General features: G+C 49.0%; 1 protein-coding gene across 1 annotated transcript in view; it reads left to right on the forward strand.

The window, feature by feature from the left end:
- The window catches only part of VPS41 (VPS41 subunit of HOPS complex), an 841,276-nt gene that overhangs the window by 673,448 nt on the left and 155,587 nt on the right, over positions 1 to 12,241 (forward strand). The window contains exon 23 of the mRNA XM_078688207.1: positions 9,438 to 9,492. Coding sequence (XP_078544333.1) covers positions 9,438 to 9,492 — 55 coding nt within the window. The remainder of the gene's footprint in view (positions 1 to 9,437; positions 9,493 to 12,241) is intronic.

Raw genomic sequence — 12,241 nt, forward strand, 5'->3', positions numbered from 1 at the left:
TCGCCAAGTGTTAGTAGTTACTGTTTAATATCTGCAACAGTTGAACCAAGTCGAAGTTTCAAGTGTTCTCACTACCATGATGCTTCCACAGAGAGCCACCAGCCCCCCAGTCTAAGGCACGTTGAAGAACTGGAGTTATAAGTCAGATGGGTCCCTGATTTCTGAAAAGTAACAATTGCGTAAAAGACTAAGTAGACCATGGGTGACATCAGGCCACAGGAGTTACGTTGATCCCAGGGGAAGGTGGACCCATGTGACAGCACCAGGTGCCTTTGACATCTGTGGATGTTACCAGTTGCTAGGTACTGCGATTTACCGGCCTTGCTTTATTCAGTCATTTTAATATGTCGGGACAGGTCAGAAGGGCAGGAGGAAAGATGGAACATCCAAAACTTCTGCAGCTGTGTTACAAAGCTCTTTGTCACATGTCGTCTATGTAGCAGTGCCTAAAAGTCTAGTATAGGTACACAGTTTGTGACCAGCTTTCAAAGCAGCTGGGCTAGGTCTGCCAGCTCAGTCACATCCGTCTGTCAGTAAGCAAGAACAGCATCACACTTGAGCCAACATCTTCACCATAGTGGCAAGTGGAAGTCTAGGTCCCCCAGCATGCCGCCAATAGGTAGACAGAAGCAAAGACGAGTGGCACCCTCTTTAATCTGCAATAGATGTCTCTCTGTAAAAATCAGTGACCCCAAGCTACAGCTCGTTTTTTGTGTTCACATGCTCATTTGAAATCCTCAGCGGTGCCCGATGGAGGGTTGAAGTGCTACATGGAGAGAAAGCCCCAAAACATCTATTTACATTCTGGGCATAGTACAGAATTGCATGATAGAGCAGTACAAACAGATGGTGGGGTTTTGGGAGAGCTTGAGTGCATTCCAATGCCCACAATCCAATAACCTGAGAAGGTGGCCACCAGAATCTCCTTCGGGGAGGGGAGAAGGACCTAACATGCATAGGGGATACGATCTGCCTGTATGATGCTGTTGCACAATAGAGTATCCACTACCCGGGAGTATTTTCGAAGGCTGATGTCTTATCATGACCCTACTTCAGGGCCGGTCGCTCCACACACTGCGCGACTCCCCGTGAGTGTGCCAGGCTTCACCGCTTCTGCCTCGAGTTCGCCGCTGCTCTGCAGCTGAGGTTCTGGTTTTTTCCTGTGCCGTTTTTTTCTGCCTGTGTTTAGTCGCTGCTCCTGCTGAGTATTGTATTTTGTTTTCTGTATTCTGTATTTTGCCTCTGTGCCCATTGTACTACCCGTTTTTTGTCCTGTGTACTTGCCCCCTCGCCTCTGTTTTTTTCCCGCTCTTCTCTCCCCGCTCCTCGCCGCTGATCCCCTGCGGCCCCGCCCCTTTCTCTTCTGTACCCCCTCCCATTCACCGCCCCGCTCCCGCCTCCCAGCTGCTCCTCCCTCCCACTTCGCCATTTATGGCGGAGTCCACGGGTACGCGCAGCGAGCAAGCGCAGAGGGCGCGCCGATTGCGCTCCGAAGTCATGCCAAAGGCAAGCCCGTCTACGCCCGCCCGCGCCTGGACCGAGCCCAGCACCAGGACCCCTGGCCCCCGACGATGCCAGCCCACACGACGAACTTACGCCGCCGCCACCCTCAACGCACTCAAACTCGGCTGGAACCCCGCCTGCTACCAAGCCACCCGGAAACACACCCACGGACCCTTCACCTGCCAAGCCTGCAAATTCACCGGCCTCCGAACCTTCACCGCTCCCGCCAAGCCAGGCACCAGCACCACTCACCTCAAGTGCATCCTGCTCAACACCCGCTCCATCCATAGACACGCGGTCGAACTCAGGAACTTCCTGGACACAACATCACCAGACGTCACCTTCCTCATGGAAACCTGGATGAACGCCTCCTCAGCGCCCGACATCGCCATAGCCATCCCGGACGGATACAAGATCACCCGGAGGGACCGCGCCAACCAGACCAGAGGAGGCATCGCCGTCGTCCACAGAAACACCATTCGCATCACGACCAACTCCGAAGACACCCTCACCGCCGCCGAGCACCTTCACTTCCAGATACACACCGACCCCAAGACCACCCTCAGAGGCACTCTCATCTACAGACCCCCGGGACCACGCACACAATTCAGCGAAGCCATCGCAGACTTCATCAGCCCGCACGCCCTCACCTCCTCAGACTACATGCTCTTAGGGGACCTCAACTTCCACCTGGAGAACAACAATGACAGCAACACCACCACCCTGCTGGACAACCTCGCCAACCTCGGACTCAAGCAACTGGTGAACACCCCCACCCACTACGCCGGCCACACGCTTGACCCCGTTTTCTCCTCCAGCAAGCACATCTCCTTCAGCCACTCCACTGGACTACACTGGACCGACCACAGCTGCGTCCATTTCAACTTCAGGAGAACCACGACCCACCACCACCCGCAACAGGCTCCCCGCAGGAGCTGGAGCAAGATCACCGCCGACCAGCTCACCACCGCCCTCAGCCAGAACCCCCCCCGCCAACACAACGGACCCCAACAAAGCAGCCCGCAACTTCACACAGTGGCTAACCAACTGCGCCGATGACCTCGCACCACTGAAGAACCCCCCCAGCAGACCCGGCAGCAAGAAAGCCTCGTGATTCACCAACACACTCAAAACCTCCTAGAAAAACTGTCGCACCCTCGAAAAAGCTTGGCGCCACGACCAAACTACAGAAAACATAACAGCCCTCAAGAACGCCACCCGCATACACCACCAGCTGATCCGCACCACCAAAAGGACAACATTCAAAGAACGACTGGACAACAACACCCACAACAGCAAGGACCTCTTCAGCATCGTCAAAGAGCTCTCCCACCCCAGCGCCGGAAACAACGACATCACACCCTCGCAAGACCTCTGCGACTCACTCGCCTCGTTCTTCCACCGCAAGATCGCCGACATACACAACAGCTTTGGCGCACAGACCACGCACCCAACCGCCGAACCAGCGCCCCCCATCACCACCCTCTACAACTGGACCCCAGTCAGCACCGAAGACACCACCCGCACGATGAACACCATCCAGTCCGGCTCCCCAACCGACCCCTGCCCCCACCACGTCTTCAACAAGGCCGACTCTGTCATCGCACCCCAACTCTGAGACATCATCAACATCTCCTTCGCCACCGCCACCTTCCCGGAGAGCTGGAAGCATGCTGAGCTCAGCGCCCTCCTTAAGAAACCGACAGCGGACCCCACCGACCTCAAGAACTTCCGCCCCATCTCGCTCCTCCCTTTTCCTGCCAAAGTCATTGAGAAGACCGCCAACAAACAGCTCGCCGCCTTCCTCGAGACAAACGGATCCCTCGACCCCTCACAGTCCGGTTTCCGAGCTAACCACACCACCGAGACCGCCCTCATCGCAGCTACCGACGACATCAGATCCCTGCTTGACAACGGGGGAACAGCTGTCCTCATCCTCCTGGATCTCTCAGCTGCGTTCGACACAGTATGCCACCGCACACTAATACAGCGCCTCAGCAACACCGGAATCCAAGGGAAGGCACTGGAGTGGATCACCTCGTTCCTCGCCGGAAGAACCCAGAGAGTCCACCTCCCCCCGTTCCGAACCCGCGGCAACCCAAGTCATCTGCGGCATACCTCAAGGATCCTCGCTCAGCCCCACCCTCTTCAACGTCTACATGAGCCCCCTCGCAGCCATCGCTCGCCAACACAACCTAAACATCATTTCCTACGCCGACGACACCCAACTGATCCTCTCCCTCACCAACGACCCCGCCACTGCCAGAGCCAGCCTCCACGAAGGAATGAAAGACGTCGCCGAATGGATGAAGACCAGCCGCCGGAAACTGAACTCAGACAAGACGGAAGTCCTCATCCTGGGATCATCCCCCTCCGCCTGGGACGACTCATGGTGGCCTCCTGCCCTGGGCACCGCCCCCAAGCCAACGGACCACGCACGAAACCTGGGCTTCATCCTGGACTCCTCCCTCACGATGACCAAACAAGTCAATGCCGTCTCATCATCCTGTTTCAACACCCTGCGCATGCTCCGAAAGATCTTCTCATGGATCCCCACCGCAACCAGGAAGACGGTCACCCAGGCACTCGTCACCAGCCGACTGGACTACGGGAACACCCTCTACGCGGGAACCACAGCCAAACTACAGAAAAGACTCCAGCGCATACAGAACGCCTCCGCACGACTCATCCTGGACATCCCCCGCCAAAACCACATCTCCGCCCACCTGAGAGACCTGCACTGGCTCCCCGTCAGCAAGCTGATCACGTTCAGACTCCTCACCCACGCACACAAAGCTCTCTGCGACTTGGGCCCCAAGTACCTCAACAACCGCCTCACTTTTTACACGCCCACCCGCCAGCTCCGCTCGACCAACTTCGCCCTCGCCACCGTCCCACGTATTCGCAGAGACACCGCTGGAGGAAGATCATTCTCCTACCTGGCAGCCAAGACATGGAACTCCCTCCCCATCCACCTACGGCTGACCCAGGACCATCTCTACTTCAGGAAACAAGACCTGGCTTTTCGAGCAGTAACGGACCCCTCCCCTCCCAGCACCTTGAGACCCTAGCAGGTGAGTAGCGCGCTCTATAAATTTGCCTGATTGATTGATTGATCGATCATGTACTCCCTGCTTTCCGGAACCCGAGTGGGTTTTTTCGTTAGACCCTCACCCACTTTATTAGTGGCATGCTTCATCATCGGATCTTATCCCGGTCCCTAGAAACCAGAATGGGCTCAACCGTGTTCCAGTGAGCGCTTCTGAGATTGTTACAGCTGCCTTCTTTGAAAAGAATAAAAATACCTTTTACAACCATCTTTCAGGTATATTTCAAAGCCAATGTGGCAGGAAGATGGAGATTTAATTGCCTTTTTACCCTCCTAGTCTGGCAACATGTTTCAGCACTCAGTTTTATGTCTGCTTGGGTCCAGGGCTTTCGCCAGGACAAGTCTTTTGCCCCGGAGTCTACTTGATGTCTTCATGTCTACTCAAAAGGGTTAGACAACATGCAGCACATCAATAGACACTCATAGTGTTTTACTCGCCCAATTGTTGAGGGAATTTGTCTTGATTCCCTATTTTTGGACCGTATAATGCAACATGAGAGGAGAAGAGGGGACATGCCCCTGTAGTCATTCAGTTGTCAAGAGTTACCTACTGCAGCCCCATTCTCTTGCCGGCTGTCAACTTTTCTGGAGGCAGGTATTTCATAGAATAGAAAGGGAACTGCAGGCATCCTTGGCAAGAACACCTAGGTTAGAGGTTCTAGACTCGCATCCCTCACAGCAACAAATTAGAGATCAATACATACAGTGGAGACTTATGGCGTCTGTGCTACTGCTACCCAGAGAATAATTTGGAGTAACTGGAAACAAGCAATGAAAGACATATATAAGGAGTTATATCTCTGCACCACTTAACTGTGAGGGGTAATGGTTATCAGATAAAATCTAACGTGAAATCACAGGTGTAGACGGACGAAAGAAATTCTGTGCCAATCTGAGAACAGGGAGCTGTCGTAAAATTAGAAATGGTCGACTGTTGTAGCATAAGGATCGAAGAGGCAGCATGTTAGACGAAGGAAGAACACATTGTGACTAGAGCTGTACATGAAATGTGGTTATTTGATGTGATAAAAGAAGAAAAATCGGAAAAGCATCAGGCATGGCCTTTACTGGACATGTTCCTCTCATGTTGTGGTTATCTATGGCTGAGAGTCCATTGTCCACGCGAACATTTTAACAAACATCAGTATGTGGACATCGACACTCAGCTTCGTAGAACAATTTTTTAAATACATTTTCTATTATGAAAATAGCACTCTACCTCAGCAGTCCTTGAAGGAGGTGGAAGTCAGCTGAAATATTTCAGGTAAAGGGATATACAAATGGCATTCACTCATAATTATCTGTTCCTGAAGACATAAGCAGGACCTACTCATTCTACACACTTGCCTCTATTCTTAATTCAGACATCTGCCCAGCTGTTAGCAGATGCAAACTGTTTTCGGGTTACTGTTCTTTGGTGGTACCTCTCAAGCGCAGCAAGTATTGTATTGTATTGTATCTTATATGTATATAGCTCATACTGTCACCCTATGGGTATCCTGGCGCTGCGACTTGCCTAGATGACATTGTATGTGAAAATGGCTTGTTTATCAATATGGGTTGCTCATATAACTTGGGAAAGAGCCCTGTCTTCAGGGTCTTCCTAAATGAAAGAAGAGATTTGATTTGTCTGATATTCAGGGGAAGATCGTTCCAGAGTCGTGAGGCTGCTATCACAAAGGCTCTGCCACCGGTCATTGTCTTCTTCAATCTGGTGGTGGTTACCTGATTTGCGCTTGATGAGCGTAGATTTCTCCCTGGGGTGTACCAGGAGAATCTCTCCTGCATAGATATTGGACCTAGTCTATGTACTGCTCTGAACACCATAAAGAGAGATTTAAAGTGAATTCTCTCATTTACGGGCAACCAATGAAGGTCTTTCAGAGCTAAAGATGTTGAAGATCTACGTAAGAACAAAGTCCTGTGCACACGTTTTGTAAGTAAATTAGGTTCTGGTGTCAGAACCCCACCGTAAGGACAATGTTCATTTGAATAAATGACGGTCAGACTCCAGGTTTTGCCTGTGATAAAGATTTATCATTCAATCTTGATCAGTACAATCGATAGTCGCCAGCCGACATGTGTTTCGTCACACCGTGTACTTGATGTGACTCATCAGGGCTGTCAATTCTCTTGAAAATGAAAAGAAATCGCAACGGCGGACTATGTATCCAAACTGCCTGCGAGTGCAGTGTGGAAATACGGCGAAGGCCGTTCCCTGTTAAAGGTAGAAGGTAAGTAAGGGACGGGTAAGTCCCGGGTCAAATGCAGGGACCTGTATTCTTGACGGATGGCCGCACGGATATGTACAGGGATGTACTCGGTCGTGGCTCCAGGCAACATACTCCGCCGTTGCAATTTCTTTTCATTTTCAAGAGAATTGGCAGCCCTGATGAGTTTTTATTAGAATTTAGGCCGCCAACTATCTTGTTGATATTTTCATCAAAGTAGGTAGCAATATTATCGCAAAGTTTTTGTGTCACGGTTACTTTGTTGCCCGTACATGCAGGATTGGATAGGTCCTTTATGATGGTGAAGAACATGTTTGTGCTATTGGGCGCCTGCAAGATTGTTTTAGCATAGTACTCTGCCTTGGCCCTTTAGATTGCTTCCTTATATAAAGTCTGTACTGATTTCAGCTTTTCTCTACCATATTCCTCATATGACCTTCTCCATGTGCTTTCGGCCCGTTTGCGTTTTTTCTCAGACGTTTTAGCTCTTCGCTGTACCAGGGTGCTGAGGGTTTCTTTCTATTCTTCAGCCTTTTTATCGGGGCGATCTGATCTAGAGTGCCTTTTATATGGTCACAATAGGTTTGGTAGTTTTTATCCCCTGATTGACTGGGCACGAATACATTCTGAGCAGTGAATGTTGGAGAATTCCTATTTCTTAATAACTTAGCCCATTCTCTTCCCATCCGGAAGGTTACTGACTGGTTTGTATTGCTGGCCATCCTAGGCAGCGTGTTCCAGAAATGGATTAAGGAGTGGTCGGTCCAGCATTGAGGTAGCACTTGAATCACCTCTGTTTCAGTCTGATTTGCAAACCGGAGGTCAAGAATGTGCCCTCCTTGATGGGTCGACTGATGGACTAGCAGGTGCAAATTAAGACTCTTACAGGTTTGTTCCAGATCTTTTAATGGGGGGCCGATTGACCATTGTCCTAAAGATTGAAGTCACCTAGTATGATCATCCTTGAATGTGTTAAGGACATGTTAGCAAAGGTGTCATTAAGGGCTTGATATTGAGTAGTTTGTCCAGGGGGTCTATAACATAATATTCCAGTCATCACTTTCCCTCTTACCTCCTGCAGTGAAAAGCCTAAGAGTTCAATGCCCACAACCTCATCCAAGTGTAAAGGGGTACAATCCTACTTCTCTTTGAAGATCACCTCTACCCCCGCCTCTTCCCGCAACCTTGGTTTGTGAAAGATGTTGTATCCCTCTAGGCAGGTAAATCCTAACTCTACCACTGAGTCAGCACGGGTCCAAAACAGGACGTCAAGGTCAAGGCACTCCAGCATGGTTGCCACCTCATGATGATGTTTAACAAGGGATCTACTATTAATCAGACCACAGTTCAGTCTGCACGGGGACTGGTCCGCTTAGCCATGCTTGCCGTTACCAACTGCTTTCTGTGTTCTTTTATTAGCCCTCTCACCTATGTTCATAAGTTGTTCCCTTGAGTATCGTAACTAGTCATGCCCTGAGACAGAACCGGCAGAGTGGATGGCGCTGAGCGCAATCGGAGCGCAGACGGGCTTGCCTCTGGCGCGCACGCTGCGCGCAAGCTTGTATCACCCTTCCTAAATAGGGAGGCGTGTGCTAGTTAGGGAAAAACAACTAGCGCGCTGACCAAGATGGGGTCGTGTCGGTGACCCGCTCTGACAGGCGGAGTACACCAGCACACCTCGGTCCACGGGGCGCGATTGCAAGTGCGGGTTGAGCGCAACAAGTAAATTCCCACAGTGGGCCCCTTTACCGTTCCCCATTCTATCTAAGCAACAAAACCCAAAATATTTTTAAAAAATCCTGAATATATTTTAAAAAGCAACTCCTATTAAAACAAGTGCTGGCATACATGGCCAAGCTGTTCTGCAGTGTAGCGTAGGGTTATGTTAGCAGTCTTAGATGTCTTTAGAATGTGCGCACTTGCATCACCCTTCCTAAATAGGGAGGCATGTGCTAGTTAGGTAAAAACGACTAGTGCGCTGACCAATATTGCGTCATGTAGGTGACCCGCTCTGACAGGCGTAGTACACCAGCACACCTTGGTCAGCTGGGCGCGATTGCAAGTGCCGGTGGAGCGCAACAGGTAAATTCCCACAGTGTGCCCTTTCCCCGTTCCCTATTCTATCCAAGCAGCAAAATCCAAAATATTTTTTTTAAAATCCTGAATATATTTTAAAAAGCAATTCCTATTAAAACAAGTGCTGGCATACATGCACAAGCGTTTCCACAGTGTAGCGTGGCGTTGTGTTAGCAGTCTTAGATGTTGTGTGTTGTTTTACCTGTTCCAGGCCTTCTTTCTTGTGGTGTGGGATTAATCGAGATGGACCGGCCATCAGAAATATAGGATCTAAAGAGGTAAACGTATGAGTACATTTTATGTATTTCCAACCGCATAGGAGAAGGTGACCTGTGTGAGAAAAGTACCTTCTGTGCAAGACATTCATTTCCGGTGGATTGATTTTGATGTTGCTTTAAACATTCCATTTTAAAAGTATGAATGTCCCTTCAGTATTCCAATTTATTTTATGGCACTGCGAATTTTGAATGTGGAAGGAATGCTCAATAAATTGTTTTCCCACTCTTTCTTTTATAAAGGCCCTCGAGATCTGCATCCAAAGAAATTTCGTGGAAGAGACTGTATTTCTTCTGAGTAAGTAGCATACAGTTGCCCCATGCACGAGCCCATTAAGTTGTAGGGATAAGCTCTGTTCAAGGTCTTACCTAAGCATACTTGTTGCATAGTTTTTGTATCATGTCTGTATTGACTTATTTTGTTTGTTTTGATCGGCCTAACGCTTTAGGGATTGGTATATTCGAGAAAATGAACAAAGCAGTTGTTAAATCATGTTCTCCCACAGCAGAGGAAGAGCTTGTTTTGGGGAACTGTTCCTTCTAAAGGTGTATGCATTATCGCAGACTTGCCACCAACTACTTCAAAATTACCAAGCTGTTGTCACTCACCTTAAAAACATCTTAAACTTTCACTAGCATTCCTGTCGAAATGTGTGTTTTGTCAAAGATTTGGATAGTTGGCATCCATCGCGGTTGCACACTATGGTGAAGCCGTCAGCACTTCTGGTAACCATGGCTGATGCTGTAGCCCTTCATTGGCCAGAAGTACTCCTAGTGAACTCCTGGATTTTATAAGAAAGCCAGCAGTACTACAACAATAAGTCATAGCTACATCGTCAGGAACCAGGCCTCACATCCTAATCAAGAAGTGATTGCATGAGTGCACTAACAATGTTGTGCAAGACTTTGAAAATTAAATTATTGCCAGTCAAGCAGTACCTTTCATCCATCTAAAATAGGGAAGATCTTTATTTCGTCTCATTTTGTGATTACATCTTTTGCCCTCATAATTTATTCCTTGAAGTTATATCATGTTGAGGGGTTCATTACTGATGAATGCTTACAACCGCAGATTCTACACCATGTGAATCTCCCCAGGTGCCAGACTGGATCTGGAAACTCTTATAGTAGCTCTTGAACAGCAGATGATGCTATCAGCCTCTGTCTGTCTGCCTCCGTTAATGACTACGTTTGCATTTTTGGCTTATTATAGCCACATCCTTTGGGTCATGACATCTAGGATTTTTCCTTCCCCGCCTGAGGACCTGCATAATATTTTTGCCCAGATGTTTCAGGATGGACAAGAATGAACCATGCATATTCTTCAATCTGAATTGGATACCTGGATACCAACTTACTCAGTTTTTCTTGTCATGGGTTCCAGTGTCCTTATTAGATGTCACATCTGAATGCGCTCCTCCAAATTTTCTGGTAATATCCAGGAATTCCTTCTGATGAGGCCTGACATTTTGGCAATAAGTTAATGTGAGGCCCTGGAGTATTCCAAAAATAGCAGCGGCTCACTCCTTGAGATTGTTATCCCTGGCTTGTCAGTTCACCAGCAGTACAGGAAGTTCAGAGGGTATTCTAGAGACATTGCTTTCCACCATCATCTATTTGCTGAACATATTCAGCTCTCAGCATAAACCATTTACGGTGTTAGGGGCAGGCAATTCTAAAGGCCAAGAAGACCATGCATTGTTCCTTCTTCTCCCTCTTCTCCAGGCACCACTTCCAAACCTCTTTAGCTCACTATCCAGTTGATATCTGTGTCCATTAAAGTGTAAAAGTTCTCCATTCAGTGCGGCCTGGACACCACCGACTCACTGGGCAGGCCCCCAGCCTCTACAATGGCACTGAACTATCTTACCTGGTTAAGATTCACTGGGTTCTCAGGAGATATCCACTCATCATTGGTAGACATTTGTTTATGGTTCCCACCTATTAAACAAAGTTGACACAGCACTCGAGCGCTTTAAATAGCGCTGGGTCACCACCAGATCTCTTCGTCTTTTCTTGGGTTACTGGCAGCTATAACAGTCTTTTCACCCCTTCCATGGCAGTGGTTCTCATGGGCACCTACAATACCACCCGTACCTCTGAAGTTTCCCAGCCCTTTTGTCTCCGGGGACATGGATCCCAGAGAGGATGTGGAACACACACCCAGCGTACCATCCAGTCCCCCGTGCCGCAGCCTCCAAACCTCTTTGATGGGTGTTAAACATGGTATCTTTTGGCATGTTTTCCCTGTCGGTTTGCTTTCTGAACTCCTGGGTTTGACTCTGTTTTTGTTGGTTTAGTGTCTCTATGCACTTTCTCTCTGCTGTTCAGTCTTAAAGTGCAAGTGTTCCTGTTGTAAATTGTTATTATGAATTTGTGTTTCTATGATATGGCATATTTGTTTTACTGGTAACCCCCTCGTAAAGTGCACTGAGTGTGCCAGGGCTTGTAAATCAAATTCGACTAGTAGGCCTGCAGCGCTGATTGTGCCACCCACATGAGTAGCCCCGAAAATGTATGTCAGACCTGTAACGCTGTCAGCATAGTCCTTCCGGCGTCATGAACCGGAAACAAAACCAAGCAAAGAAGGGAAGGCAGGCAGTGATTTAAATACCCGCTGCTTTCCCATGGCAATCTTGGAGCTGCATGACTTGGTGACGCTCAGCACACAAGTTTAGGTAAAGGAGGTGTAGGAGAAAAGTGCAAGAAAGAAAACCCAGAAATCCCTAGCCCTGTAAGACCTGCACTATACACAGGATCTAACACTGGGTTTGTGGATTGACTGTCTGGCTTTGGAGTGACAGGGGTGGGGATTTGCATTCTCTTCAGACAGCCACGGGGGTTGAGGTGTGTCCTGCCTTTCCTGGATGAGTCAGGGCTGGGCTGAATAGACCTGGGCTGCATTTAGAGTTGTGGGAGGAGATTTCCTTGCACCTGAATGGGGCTGGTCTGCCTTCGACAATGCTGTCTCCACCTCCTGCTGGAGAGCTGAGCCAGAGAGGACAAGAACTGGTTTGGACTAAGCACAGACACATTCTGCCTGAGAG

The sequence above is a fragment of the Lissotriton helveticus genome, chromosome 4_1 (genome assembly GCF_964261635.1).
Source record: "Lissotriton helveticus chromosome 4_1, aLisHel1.1, whole genome shotgun sequence".
NCBI lineage: Eukaryota > Metazoa > Chordata > Amphibia > Caudata > Salamandridae > Lissotriton > Lissotriton helveticus.